This window comes from Haplochromis burtoni, unplaced genomic scaffold (genome assembly GCF_018398535.1).
Source record: "Haplochromis burtoni strain Fernald_Lab_line unplaced genomic scaffold, NCSU_Asbu1 Contig_410, whole genome shotgun sequence".
NCBI classification, from domain to species: Eukaryota; Metazoa; Chordata; class Actinopteri; order Cichliformes; family Cichlidae; genus Haplochromis; species Haplochromis burtoni.
In genome coordinates, this window is record NW_024582771.1 from 115238 (window position 1) to 130701 (window position 15464).

Consider the following 15464-nt stretch of genomic DNA (forward strand, 5'->3'; position numbering starts at 1 on the left):
ATAGACTACTTTTGATTCTCACTGTATTACGGGACAAAGTGCGTCCCTTATTAGCTCAATACGGGACGTGTACTTTTGTTTCTAAATACGGGACGATTCCGTTTTTAAGGGACGGTTGCAACCCTAACTCCGTTAAATGTAATAACTTTTGTTTTCATGGATGCCTGGAAGTTAAACTTTCATAGTTACACCTGGTAAAGCAGCAATGCTGATCGTTTTATTAAAGATGAAAGAATTTAGACAGTTTTTAACTCTCAGTGATGCTGCAGTGTTGTTTGACCTGAAGATACGAGTTTAGGACCCAGATTACTCCCAGATTTAAGAGCATCTTAGTCCGACAAATACGACAATAACGACGGCCGCTTGCATGTTCTGCAAAAAAATGTGCTTTGTTGTGTATCTGACGGACAAACACCAAACCAGTTCCACATCACTGAAGTTGCACCATTTTTACAAACCAATTCTGGTTCATCTGTTTCACTCAACAATCGGCCATGTGCGTATGAAAACAAAGGCACTGCGCATGCGCGTTTTACTCCCATTCTATCGCGATATTTCATTTTCCTATCGTTGCCTAACATTATACCGGTATTACCGTGAACGGTATAATATGGCCCAGCCCTATTTCCAAGTACGTGCGGCTGTGGCATAGATCCTCGACAGGGGAAAAACAGGAAAGCTCCACATACGTTCTTTGACATCTTTAGGAAAAGCTTTAAGATATCACCGTGCTTTGTACCACGGTGCCTGAACCGTGACGCACGTTTACTTCAGCTGGACTCATCAAACAGTTCAACATTTCTCCTACTCCATCCTGTCAAGGTGTAACGCATCAGACCATCGTCTGCGCTTGTGATGGACTGACAGTGACGACCATCTGCTCAGCCGAATAACGGACAAAATCCTCCTTGTACCTCGTGGATTAAAGTAGACGAGCAGTTATAACCACAGCCTCGGTTTAATGTGATTTATCTGCTGTTAAGTTGAATTTCCCTCGTGTTCATCCGAGTAAGACAGAGTTAATGTCGTTGGAACAGATATTTGGGGGGTTTTCCACCCAGTTTCACACTTTTCTACTTAATGCATAATAATTTCTGATGTAGGGATCAGAGAACTGTGGTTAATGGCTTAAACGCAAGAATACCCTTGTATCATTAAATATGAAAGGATAAATTCTCTGATACCCTAAACTCTGCAAAATCTCAGGCTGCCTGATCTGCACATACCGCACTCATGTGATGAAGATGATGTAAATCTTCCTTTCTCAGTTACAAACTTCTAACAATGGAGTTTTTACATGTTTGAGTCCTGGTTTGTATCAGATCTTAGTTTTTGTTAATGAGAAACTTGTTTCACATGTACCCAAGCTGCAGATGCCACAGTGAGGGTTAAGGGTGCTTCCTGGAATTCTTTCTTCAATACCGAATATTGAGCACAACCGCTAATAACATGCCTGTCCTACAAAAAACCCCCAGCTAGGTTCTTAAACGTGACACCAAGAAATGCTCGAAGGCAAAGCAGAAGCAGGAAGTCGGACAGACCTGCAGGCAGATTGCCAGGTTGACCCTGCAGCCGAAGGAGGTGCTGACGGCTCGGGGGTGGAGTCCCAGGTCCTTGAAGAGTTTGGAGAAGGACTGCGTCAGGGCTATCCTGGGACGCTCCTCTGCTACAACCACGCAGGTCCTCACTCGAGACAAGTCCAGCCCTCGAGCCTGACGGGACAGAAAGGATTTCACAGTCAGAAGGTTTGTCGGTCGTTAAATTCAACCAATGTTTCCGTGAGACTGAGCCGCCCGCCCCGCTTTACCTTCAGCGAGTCCGTCTGCAGGCCGAGGCCTTTGGTGCAGAGCTCCATGACGCTGTAGGAGCAGAAGGTGTCGCGAACTTTGTACTGACTGACGGCTGACAGCCAGAGAGCCGGGTTCACTTCCAGCTCGGACGGAGGGATCAGGATGGACTGGTGACCTGAGTACACACTGCAGAGAGGAGAGCGCTGAGTACGGCGAGGCTGCACGGTTACATGATTAAAGATCTACAAACATGTCAGTCGTGAATACAAAGGAAAACACAAACTAGTGATCATTAATTATACTGAAACTTAAAGAGCAGAGAAAACAGAAACAACCTGGTCATATAAAAGCCTCAAACAGGAACATTTAGAAAGTAAGAAATGCTAAAAACTTCCATTTTAGCTCTAAATAAGAACTAGGAACTACGATTGCCGACCTGCAAAGGCACCAGAGGACAAAGCCCAGGCCGCAGTACGGGTCCAAGCAGATGGCGACCTCTCTGGACGGGTAAAGCTCACACTGCAGCTTGATGGAGCGGCAGAAGGCACTGGTGGCTGTGTGAGACATCTGCAGGAGAAAATCTCACATGAAAATCTTCTTCTTTGTCAGTGCACTTTTTACTAAAAAAAATTATGAAAGTAGGCTTGAAAACTCTGTGCTGTTTATTTGTTTCAGTCAGTGGAGACCTGTGGAGATCGTCTCTGTGCTGCTGGGAGGTTTTTCAAGCAAAACTGAGAATCAGCTGAGGGGGTTTTTTCAACTTGGAGCAAAGAAAATCCAAAGGATGGAGACAAACCTCTTTCACTGGTTGAGATAAAAATGATTAATGAACTAAAAGTGAATTAATTAGCATAACAACAGTCTGGAGGCGGCAGTGGCCACGTGAACTGGCGGTCTTGTTTGCGCCCATTGTGTTTCGGCACCAGTTGCATCGTTAATATCCCGGCTTTGACTGATTTGCTCATTAAGCACAGTGGTTAAACATAATGGACGGGAAATTTAGCAGCACACGAGAAAATACGCTGGCATTGTTTCCTCCTGTCCTGCTCTTTTTGTCATTCTGATTAGTGTGTTTTTCTCAAAGAATTCATTAATGAGGCTTTTGTGTGTGTGTGTGTGTGTGTGTGTGTGTGTGTGTGTGTTGCATACACTCACAGCTGGTGTGAACAGTATGAAAATTAGCATTTGTGGCAAACTGAGCACAAAACAACGAGCAGAAAAGAAACAAAGACACGATCGCACCATGTGAAGCTGTGTGAAAGTAAGAAGTGGAGGTTTGGTTTCAGGTAGGAAGGTTGGTGGTTTGATGCCTGGCTCCTCTAGTGTCCTTGGGCAAACTAATGAAGTTGCGTAAGTACTTGTCCAAAAATATAGCTGCAGCAGTGTCAATCGTTACTTCAGCCGTGTTGATGATTCGGGGAGAATCGAGCTTGACTCCACCATGGAGGTCAGGAGGACTCATTACCTTTTGGAGATAATCAGGATCTCATGTCTTTATTTCTTTACAACAGCAAGAGAGCAAAATTTGACATTATGTGTCATTTCATCACAAACGTATCAACAGATAGATATGTTCCTAGTGATCGGAGGACTTAGATCCCAGACACAAGCAGCAGGAGTGAGCTTCCTCTGGACTCTCAGAGATGGGTGAGGAGCTCAGTCACTTGGGAGGGACTGAGCGCACAGCTGTTTCTCCCCCGCATCGAGAGAAGCTGCTTGAGGAGGGTTCAGACCTCTGATTAGGATCGCTCCTGCATGAACTGTTTCAGGCATGTCCCGCTAGCAGGAGTCCTCGGGGTAGACCCAGGACAAGCTGGAGAGGTTTATATTTCTCAGCTGGGACTGTGGACGTTATCTGGACTATCTTATCAGGAAAAGCTGTCTAATTAAATGATTTTGTTAGTTTGTGACATTTTCTGATATTCTTTTCGATCAACAAAACTTTAGGAGACGAAAAGGTTACAAGATAACTTCTTTTACTGCTTTAGTTTCTTTCGATTTTATGGAAATAGATTTTTAAGTTTACGTTCTTTCTCTGTGAGCATCCGCAGGCAGATTAGAGGCCAAACAGGAAAATGACTTCACTTTCACTCAGACGCACACACCAGATGAACAGCAGCAACGAGCTGAGCACAGGATGGAGGTTTGTTTTACTGCAGTGAATCAATAATCACTTTAATCTTTAAAATGTCACCACCATCTATCTGCTCCCCTCGAACAGACTTCCAGGCTCCGCTGCACAAAAACACGTCAGCACTTCCTCCTGTTTTAAGCTTCTCTTCAGCACCACACGAATAATAACCGAGTAAAAATCTCTTCTTGATAGAAGAAGAGTTTCAAAATAAAAGTCTCTGGCTCTCCTCCAAACCATGTGTTTTTTCTGCTGGGAATAACTGGAGCTATGCTGCTAATGTGGATAAACAACATTAAATGTCATCATTAGCTGTGCGTTGGTGTAAAAGCACGAGTGTGTGAGTGTGTGCTTACTTTGACTCCAGCGAGCATGCCGGTGGTGGAGACACTGAAGTCCAGGTAGGCCAGGGTGTCGGGGTTGGACGGTTTATACAGCAGAGGAGGTTTCTTCTTTGGCAAATCGTCTAAAGGAAACAATCAATTTTCTCACGTCAGAGCTGATGAATTATAAAATACGCAGCTTAGCGTTAGTTTTATTACTCAGTCACTGTTTTTTTGTTCACATAGATCACCTGTTCATTAACCAAACTGTGTTTAATCACTTACAGGGTGCCCTCAAAAAACACATCGCCTACCTGTGTCCATGACAGGAGGCCAGGTCCGGACATCCACGGCCGCCGAGGCTTCTTTGGACCTCAGCAGTTTAGTGATGACCTGCGTGGTCATCACGCACACCGACCGGCTCACCTGCACGATTCAGCGCGCACAGATCATTCATAAAAAAACAGATCAGCAGTAACTGAACGACTCCAACAGTGTGGAGAAATAATCGCTCCTCAGCTCAGCTTCACCTCCCGTTATTCACACGATTCATCTGTTCACTTTTTTGGGGGGCTGGTTTAATAATAATAATCTTATTATAATGATCACAGTGTACGTATGCACGTCTGTCCTCTAACTCCTCCGAAACATGTCATTCAATCTGGATGAAACCTGAAATATAAAGTGAAATATATATATAAAGGTGCCAGGATATCAACGTCTATGTAGCTTTTGGAAATCATTTTTATAACACTCAAATTAAACTGATTATGTCCACGTTACAACTATTTCGTTGGCATTAAGTCTACGTTACGACTTTCAAGTTCTGTCTGTCCCGCCTGAAATGCACTCCTGGGCTTTTCAAAGTAAAATAACAGCTTTCCCAGAATTTTATGTTTTTAAGGTTGTAAAGTTCTGGAGTGAGAATCTCAGGAATGAATATAGTAAATATTAAAAGTTTTCAGTTTTAAGTTATTGTGACTACGTCATCTAAGAAATCAATCTTTTATATTTACAGACACAGAAAAGTCGATTTGTAGGTAATTTGGCCTTTACTTAAATGAGCAACTGTCTGTGTGTTTCTTTTATCATTTTAAACCCTCGCCTACATCCACATGTCAGGTTTTCTTAGAAATACCTGCATCTGCTAAGAATAAACTGCTGAAGCTGTCAAAATATTCTCATTAATTTTTTAAATTAAGAAAACAGAAAGTGAGGTGAAGAGGGGGCGGTGACTTGCACCTACGTGATCATTCACGTTTTTCTCAAATACTTTAAACACAGAGATTGGAGCCGTCACAGAGTTGGTTTACCTCCACGATCATCTTGACGGTGGGCAGCGTGGTGGCGATGTTTTGCGGGTGAGGCGGCCGCACCGTGATTGGCACACAGCCGGCGTAAAGGCAGCCATAAAACGCCACGATGAGGTCGATTCCTGGGAGAGGACGTAGAGATGAGAGAAGAAATAAGAGGGGATGAATTGGAAGAGAAAGGAGGGTTGGAAGAAAGAGAGGGGAGAATTTGGAAAACTTAAATAAGTTACAGCTATTAAGGTGCCGTATACTGAGCGATGGACCCTCGGGGCCGTTAATTGAATGCAGCTTTAAGAAAATCTGCTCGTGTCGGGTTGTTTTTCCTGCACGGCTGCGTCTGTCCTACTGTGATGGACACGGCGCGCTGTGTCTCAGAGGGTAATTACACTTCCTGCGTCCTCCTTGTTTTTCCCCGCGGCGCTCTCTTCGATCTAACCGAACTCACTGAACATGTTTGGCGCGTCCTTCATTCCTCATTTTAAAACATCCCAAGTTTGTCCTTGTTAAACGTCAACAATTTAAAGGATCGTTAAAAAAGTCGCATTTAACCCATTTTAGCACAAGTCGTTCTCTAGAAACTTCATCCATCCTTTCATTTCTTTTGCTTATATAGGGCAGTCACTGAAAGTATAATAAGGTTATCCACTCAAACACTTTATATGTTTATTGTCATAATTACAATGACGGTTTTTCGCCCGATGCCCAAATAATTATTATTTTCCATCGTCCCAAAGAAGCACTGTGGAAGTGTAAGTTCGGCTTGTGGGTAAATCAAACATGCATCATTTTCACATTTTTTTCCAATTAATAAAAAACGAGCACTGCTACATTAGTGAATGAGTAATAATAATTGTAAGATATAATGCATAGGCACAAGGGGCAATTTTATACATAAGTCTGTTTATTTTAATACTTTCTGAACATTTGTCAGACTGTTTAAAAACTTCTACTTATTTTTTTTCAATGCACAACTTTTAGCATCAGACAATTTTACAGAATAAATGCTGGTTACAGCCTGTGTGGTATTATGTATGTCCTGTAATTGCATTTAAAATCATTTTCATTTATTCATCTGCACTCTGTGTTTTTTGAACTTCAGTTAAACAGAAGGGAAGAAAAAATGCATTCAAATGAAAGATGGTTTGATTTTTAAATTAATAGATGCTCATTTAAAATCATTAAAAACAGATTCCAAATGACAATTTCTGTTATAAAGTAAATATTAACAAACATTAACATAAGCACTGGTCTAAATTATTCTTTTTGGCATTTTTGTCTTTTATTAATTCTAATTTTTAATTGTTTTTAATAATAAAAAAAAGGTCCAACCTGCTGTTTTGGACCAATCAGCAATCACAGCAATAAAAAGACAACTGTAGGTCAAAGATTCAAAAACTAAAATGATTAATGTGCAACCTTCAGTTCTCTAAAATAGTTTCCTAAGTCTGTCTGCATCGATTTGTTCATTTACCCAAAATATTCGTCATAGAGGGTCGGGGCTCATATTGCTCCCGTTATGTAACAATAGCTGAGTCTGTGTGTGGCTCCGAATCCAGGTACATCTGTCCATGTAGTACATTAATAGTAATCAGGACACTTTTCCAAGCTTTTTATTTCCTGGTTCAGATCAGCTTTTATTTTGAAAATTTGAGGGATTTCGGTAAATCTATGACATCCTGCAGTGTCACCGCAGAGACACAAGTACAGCAAGCTGACCTGCTGTCAGTGTTTACCTGGAGGGTAGACCAGTGCAACGTGGTCTCCATCCTGCAGGTGGCCCCGTTCAGCCAGCATGGCGGCGATCTTCTCTGCTCTCTTGTGCAGCTGAACACAAGTCAGAGAGCTGGCTATCGTACCCTGGGGGAGGGGACACACACACACACAGAAGATTGACACATGCAATCAGCAGCGTGCATCAGTAAGTGTCATGTCACATTTTCCGTTGCAGCATCTCAGCGGTGAACAGCTGTAAACAACCCAGCGGATCCTATTGCCATTATGCAAACTAACAGTGGTGAACACCTCCCAGCCCGGATTCCTTTTCTTCAGCCAACACAGAGCAGAAAGAAAGACCTGCATCTTCTTTTCATTTCTGCCTCCCTTTAAAAGCACACGCACTGCTTCAAACAGCCCAACTGATTCCTGTTAAAGCTCCTTCCCATGTAATACATACACATCACCTATACTTCAGCTCCTTAAGTCATTTTCTAGATTATTTAGGAGTTCTATATCATAACATATCATTCATATCACGCTTTAAAGCAAACCTTTGAGACAAAAAAACAGAATAATGTAGATTTAATATTTTAAAGTTTTAAAATATTATTATTTAAACAAACTATGAAGCTCTGTCTGCCAAGACTGAGAAGGATAAGCCATTTCTGAACACCCCTGCTGACCTTATCATACTATTTTTTGATAAGATACTAAAAACTATTAAGTCAATATCATCTCATACACTGTGTGTGTGTGTGTGTGTGTGTGTGTGTACTGTGAGGACTCACCCTGGAGTTGAGGAGTGTGTACAGGACGTGGTCTGGAGTGGTCTGGGCTCTCCATTGTAACACCTCAGACAGGAAGAGGAACTAAAAGACACAATCAGTAAAAAGAATGAGATTATAAATTGTAACCATAAATAATAACCATGAAATATCCAGCAGAGCAGCACTCGACATTCTTTCTGAATTTTCAATCTGAGAAATGGATTGAAGGAATCATTCTAGTCTCTTTGAAACCCAAAAACATAACAAAAACAGTGTACGCTCAGATCATCTGTGCTGAAGGTGACCGGGGTCGGGCTGGAGACGTGCGGGATGCTAGCAGAAGTATCGGAGCTGCTGCTGCAGCAGAGAACCACCTCTGATGGTCCTTGGTGGAAACGACTGGACAGAGACACCGGGAGGGCAGGGATGGAAGCACCCGGGTCTCGCAGCTGTTTCAGTTCATTTCAAGTAAATAACACAGTGCCAAATCCCAACAACTGTGTGAAGGTGCAGACCTACAACATTAGAGGGAAAACCCCTCCAATCACACAATCCTCTACTAGCAAGCACCAATCACAGCAGGAAGGAAAACCTCCACATGGCCTGTCCTCAGTCCCAATACGCCCCCTACTGAACATGTTTGGTACATACTTCATCAGAGGCAGCCAAACTAACGACCACTGCATAACTGTGAGTTGCATTCATTCAGGAATGGAGAGCAGCTCCGGAACAACAGATGCCATGTGCAACCCAACATGACATGTGCAGTCCAGGTTTAGACAGACGACTGCTTGCATCACTTGTATTAAACATCTGGCATACGCATATATTATAGTGTCAGTCTATCAAGTTGTTACATATGTTAGAGGTCTGGCAAATGCATGTTTTTTTATTACTGGAAACTCACTGCATGTCTTTTTTAAGACAATATTTAATTTACTAGAAACTCTGAATGCACCCCAGTGACCCCAGACCTGCAGCTGGAAGGACCGATGCTTTAAAAATGCAACAGAGTTCAAAAAGGTTTTTGAATCAAATTGAGTGAACGTACAAGTGGCATACAAACAGCCAAAGTCAGCTGCAAAACTGTCTAAATCTCAGCTCGTGAACAGGTGATCAGCTGACTCGAACATCTTAAAATGTGCATGAAGATGCCCGTGAATAAAACGGGAGATTGGAGGAACTTTTCTCAGTTATCACCACCAGTAAATTCTTTAAATGGCAGCATTTTTACAGCTAAAATATCCCCACAGTTTATCACGCGAGCACGTTTTCTTAGAAACGAGCCCTGTGACGTGACTCATTTTGGCAACCAATAATGGCAAAAACTCTGCTCCCAATATGTTTTACAGCGTTGGAGCTCTGCTGAGACGCAGACCGAATGCTGATGAAGTATCCTGATAAAATGAGATCCTGGCAGCTCAGTGTGCGGGGAAATTAAGGTGATGCACTTAATTTGTCAGAGAAATACGGAGGAAGGAGGGCGATGTTAGTGGAAAGGCAACAAGATCTTCATTCTTCACAAAAACAGAGACAAAAAGCGAGCGTGATGGAAATTACAGCTGGGAGGAGAGAACGCCTCGAGACAGGGCGAGTTTGTTTCTGGGCTCATGAATTTTTCAAGATTTGCTGCTGGAGTGAAAGTCATGCCTGTTGAGCTTTGCTCTGCCAGAGAACATCACTTTATATGTGTGTGTGTGTGTGTGTGTGTGTGTGTTCATGCTGCCAGACGCTTTGGTGACAGATGAGAATTTGGCTTTCAGACTCTTAATCCTTCGACCGTAAAACAAATGAACCTCTGCACCGCACCGTGTCCGTCACATCTGGGAAGAGGCCGGGTGCGCTTGATTTGTACTGCAAATTTCACCGACTGGGACCAGCTACACAACACTGAATTACACTGCTACAGAAGCTTTAATGGTATGTAAACTGTTGCTCCTGCAGCTGCAGAAGAGGAGACAAGGTTTTTTTCTCATCGACAGAGCCCACGGAGGTTTGCTCGTGGACACTTTTTCAGCTGTGGGGAAAGAATACGGCACGCACTGAAATAAAGGAGAAGCATTCTGGTCAGATTTCAGAGACCCTGAGATCCAAATCCCAGATGAGCCCCACTCTGTTCACACCCTGAATACAAAATAGATCAGCCACATTTGATATTTATTAGGACCAGTGAATTAAAAGTAACACATATTTTGCTCTCTGGAGACTCTAGTGATGAACCTGCTGACTCAGAGAGAGACAGACAGTTGAAGGAAGATGTTTTTTTAAAGCCTAATCAGGTGCTGATTGCAGCAGATGATTATTGATTGAAACTAACCCGAGCGGACAATCCAGAGGAGGTAACAGCTACTAACCTGCTGTACGGGCTGTGTGTTTACCTTCTCGTACCCACAGGATCTCTCCCACCTTTCTGCTTAGCAAATGAGGATAATCATTACAAAGTCTGAATAATCTTTAATTATAACTTCAAAGCTGTGCGCCACCTCAAAGAAAAGCACTTCATTATAACGCTGTATATCAGTAATTAGGACATCTTTAATAATGCCAGCAACCTTTATGATAGCAACAACGTTTTTAAAAATGTAATAATTTGTAGCAAAACTTCAGAATGTGGTAACAATGAGTTCTGTCTCAGCCCCCCATCATCCATATGTGACTGAGACTAGGGCTGTTCCATATAACGATATATATCGGATGACGATATAAAAACGTCCATCGTTTCATTTTACGCTATCGTTTGTTTCGTGGTGTCGCAAAATAAACTGTTTACAGCGACATTTTTTCATGGTTTTGATGGTCGCTGTAGTGGCTATATTCATTTCTTAAAGTTCTCTATTTCTCTTATATTTAATATAACCACACTACAGACGGACAAGCGCCTGTTTTTATGCGTTGTCGTTAGCAACAACGACGGTAACACCTTCGCGTGTCTGCTTGTTTATGTTCCACATAAACCTTTCACGATAAAGCTCAAGATCCTGTTGAGACTTTTCAAAATAAACTGAATCACGTGAAAGAGCAGATTATTTACGGATGAGAAGTAAAAAAGAGTCGCCAGGTGTTTAAAAAATAAACCTTAGACTCAAACGTTAGAACAGGCTTTTCCCCGCAGCACTCCGTGTAACAAATACTCACAAAGAAAACAGCGGCCGTTACAACTTATGTCTAAAAATGTATAGCTTCATGCATCGGTTAAAACTCCAGCTACACGACGCGCAGCTGGAAACACTTCCCGCAAGTCGAGCTGCCCGAGATTCAAGAATTTACAGAAAATGTTACATTTTTGTGATTTATATCGTTATCAGAACGATAGATGTCTTATATCGGGATATGAGATTTTGGTCATATCAGCCCTAAATGAGACTCATTGTTACCACATTCACATGTCAGACCTGATCCTGGCACAAGACACGTCAACACCTCACACAATGAACATTCTCAGATTTCGAAGTGTACATTTCCAGATTTTATTTCTATAATGTATATCATTCACTCACTGTATATAATGTTCTCTCTCTTTTTGCACAGTCGAGGAGCGTATCAGGACACATTTCCCTGCGTGTTGAACTTGTATAACTATGAATGTGACAAATAAAGAATCCTGAATCTTGAAGTTGACAAACGGAAACGTTACAAATTTGAATCACCATCTTAACAGTTCTGGTGACCACAGACAAAACAATATTTTAACTCGTGATTTTTGTGTCCAGCCATTATTTCCTGATTATTATAGTCCAAAAATAAATTAATTAATAAAACAATCCTGATAACAGTTATTCGCCCATCAATTCTCTTCTGCTTGGCCAATTCAGGGAGGTGGAGGCTGGAGCCTCTTCCACCTGTGAGAGGTGGGGTGTTTTCAGCCTGTCACAGGGCTAACACAGAGACCATCCACAACCACATTCACACCTATGGCCGTTTTACAATCACCAGTTAACCTAACTCCACTAACTGCATGTCTTTTGACTGTGGGAGGAAGCCGGATTACCCGGAGGGACACGGAGAGAACATGCAAACCACACGGAAAGGCCAGATGTGCATCAAACCCAGTGCCGCCGCGTTGCCCATCTATTAGAATATCTATAGAATCTATAGATATATGAAAAAATAGCAACAGTGCTATCAACTAACAGACGCTCACTTTGAGTTCAGGTTTGGTCTACACCGACTCCTGAAGGCGTCTGTCCTCTGATGAACCTCAGAGATAAACCTCGGTGGGTTTATCTCAGCGTGTCTGCTCGAGCAGAGGTTGTTAAAGCAAATCCGCAGACATAAATATGATGAATCCTTTCGAATAACAGTAAAATGTATCTCGTGTGTGAAAGTAAAATCCATGTGTGTGATTAATGCTGCTTTCTTGTGGTTTTTAATGTAAGCTGTGAGCAGATTAATGCCTCACTTATCAAAACTGTTAATTTAAACGACTCTTCAAACACTCCGGTACGACCCACAGCGTTCTGCTGCTGAAACCATCGCTCAGCTCCAAGTTTCCAGTTTCGATATTATAACCCTCAGAGTCTGGCTGACGAAAGATGGCGTCATCTGCTCGCCACCAGCTTCACGCATGGCAGACCTCGAGGGGGTGCAAAGATTTAAAGGAGGTCTCTCTGCTCTGATGAAAACATCACTCAGCTGCTTGTGGGCTCAGCTCTGAGCTTTCATGAAACTTTCATAACAGCAAATTAGAGTTTGCTTCCGTTCCAGCTCCCTCATACGTTGCCATCTGCTGCGTGGTGAAATGTCCTAAACACCTTGCAGCTCCGTGGCTGCACATGTATTAACGAGGGGGATCCAAACGTTTGCTTTACACAAGCGGGCTTTGTGCTTAACCTTCAGGAGGAGGGTAAAGTTGTTTGTTGCTGTTTGTAAAAGATGCTTTGGCCTGCAGTTAAACCCGAAGCCTGGAAGAACTGGAACCTGCCTGCAGATAAAGCTCGTGTTATCTGTGAGAGAGAGGGCTGGCATGCTAAACAGAGACACAAAGAGCTTCTGTCTGCAGATACAAATCTGGTCTCGTATTGTAGCATTTTATCAGCGTGTGAGCGAGGGTGCCGAATTCTCGGGCTAAAACACCGAGTTGCTCAGTTGTATCTGATGTCATTATCAGAGAGGACAATCGCTTCAATGAAACACGACACAGCAGCCACCTGGCCGGTATTACATCCCCTACATTTGGATGAAGAAAACTGCTAAACCCTTCTAGTGGCATCTGTTGCACTGCGCCGACTACGAAGCTAGGAAACTGTTTGTATGGTGGTCTGAAGTGAGATATTACATTTTTCCTCTTAGGCTATGTTGAATTTAATGCCAAGGGATCATTTTGAGGTAAAGATGCAAAGACCTTCAGGCAGGATCAAAGCCTCAAACAGCCAAACAACTTTAAAACAACCCAACGACTTTGGGTTCTGTTATGTGTGATTTTATGAGGCTGTATCTTTGCACATTTACCACCAGCACGGGCATTGCTATAGACCAGGCAGTAAGACAAGGTGTTACCCTGACCACCGAACCCTAAAATCCCAAAACATCACAGGCATCTGGGGGATGTGCCAGAGAGTTTGATCCACAGGAGCCAAAGGACCTGCTGCCAGTGTCCCAGTCACACAACACAGGACACAGCCAGCGGTCCCACATCCGTTCCCTGAAGGGTAAAAGGTGTTTCACAGCACAATGTTAGGCAGGTGTTTTTAATTATGTGGCTAACATGTGCACAGTGTATGCACAGCATTCAAAACAAGCCTGTCGTAGTTTTCAATTCCACTTAAGAGCTATTATGTTTTTAAAAAATCTTTTGGCATTAGAACCTGGAAATAAAAGCTCCTTTTTGGATATTACTGAATTATATGTGACCATTGTATGTGTGAATGCTGAAATCAGCATTTGCCACAGATTTTATTCACTTTGATTGTTAGAGTCTGCAAAAAGAAGCCTGGGTTATTAGAAAAATAGAAACACTTGAAACTCGCTGATAGAATTCTGAGTTTAACGTCAGAATTCTTGCAAAGAAAAAGAAGGACACCCCCCTCCTTTTTTCCCCCAGTGGCTCTAATCCTCTTCCATAAGTTACAGTTTCTTCTTTGTGTTTGTTTGTTTTTTTCATGCTGCTTTATGGAAACAGCCGTAATGAAATAATAATTTTCCATGAAGTCATGAGACAAGCAGTCCTGTCTACAGAGGCTGAGCTCATCCCAGTGTGAGCGTTTAGTGCTCAGTCAACCATCGCCGGGCAAATCAACGTTATTAGAAGAGGAATGTGAGAAAACACTCGTAGTGAATCACATTTTACTCTCTATGAAGTTACACAGAAAACATTTTAATAAATACAGGAAGTTGGGGTTGTTTCACTCATCCGCACAGAGGGCCTGGTTTTCAGTGGGATGGACATGGAAGGAGGAAGTGGGGTAAAGTGGAGCGATGAATGAATGAGCGGATCAGACAACAAATGTCCCAATAAACACGGTGATGATGAGGACAAGCAGCAGCAGTAAACACAAACCCTACGTCCTGATCCTTCTCTAGAGCAAAGATGGCGTCACCCTCAGCACGCTTCAGGATTTTCACAGTAAAAACTAAAACACAAACACACTCTTCAAATTAAACCTGCCTTCAAAACATCAATCAAAGCATTTAAAGCAAATATGTAACCCGTTCCTGGATTATTCTGCAGTCGAGCCGAGCCGCAGTTTGTGTCCCACTCTGAGCGGATCATCACTGCTGGGATCATCCCAGTTTCATTTGTCATTACTTTGTGAACCGTCTTATTTTAGCAGAGTTTCCTAAGTGGCAGAACAGAAATCTGGATGTTTTAGGAACATACGGGAAACCGCTGATTTGAGATTAAATATATTTAAATTGTGAGAAGAAAAATTACAAAAAAAGTTAGAATTTGATGTGAATCAATTGTTAGTGCATAGCTTCTCAATAAGCAGCCTTAACCAACCAAGAACTCAAGGCACTAGTGTTTCTATATCTGTGGAAAACGCCTCTATGCTGGTGCTCCTCCTGCGTATGGACGCCTGTTAGCTTATCTGTGGTCTTCTCGGTTTAACTTGTGCATACGCCATAATTGCTGTGCAACGACCGTGCAGTGAAGAAACAAAAAGAAAAGCTTGTGTTTTAATGTCGGCTTCACTTCTCCTCACCTCGACAGTCGTCGATAGGTGTCGTAGCTTTTGCACACAGCTGTATCTACACACAATACAGGAGACATCTCATCTGTTTGTCGGCATCCAAACACACATGCGGCATGCTGAGAGCGAGGCTGAGGCTGCAGCAGCCTCCCAGCGCGCTGCGGTGGAGGTGGTGGTTGTTATTATTTAGGGCCTGTCTCTTTTCATCAGAGTCTACAGAGTGTGCGCTCTCTGCTGCCGGCTGCCTGACTGATGACATTTTCAGCACGAGAGACGAGAGGAAAATCGCTTCTG

General features: G+C 42.6%; 1 protein-coding gene across 6 annotated transcripts in view; it reads right to left on the reverse strand.

The window, feature by feature from the left end:
* The window catches only part of LOC102293551 (disco-interacting protein 2 homolog C), a 198972-nt gene that overhangs the window by 13368 nt on the left and 170140 nt on the right, over nucleotides 1-15464 (reverse strand). For all 6 annotated transcript variants that reach the window (XM_014340882.2, XM_042213034.1, XM_042213033.1 and 3 more), the window contains 8 exons: nucleotides 8062-8142; nucleotides 7291-7414; nucleotides 5558-5679; nucleotides 4559-4670; nucleotides 4278-4387; nucleotides 2227-2357; nucleotides 1808-1976; nucleotides 1542-1712 (listed from right to left, as the gene is read on the reverse strand). In XM_014340882.2, the coding sequence (XP_014196368.1) occupies nucleotides 1542-1712; nucleotides 1808-1976; nucleotides 2227-2357; nucleotides 4278-4387; nucleotides 4559-4670; nucleotides 5558-5679; nucleotides 7291-7414; nucleotides 8062-8142 (1020 nt within the window). The remainder of the gene's footprint in view (nucleotides 1-1541; nucleotides 1713-1807; nucleotides 1977-2226; nucleotides 2358-4277; nucleotides 4388-4558; nucleotides 4671-5557; nucleotides 5680-7290; nucleotides 7415-8061; nucleotides 8143-15464) is intronic.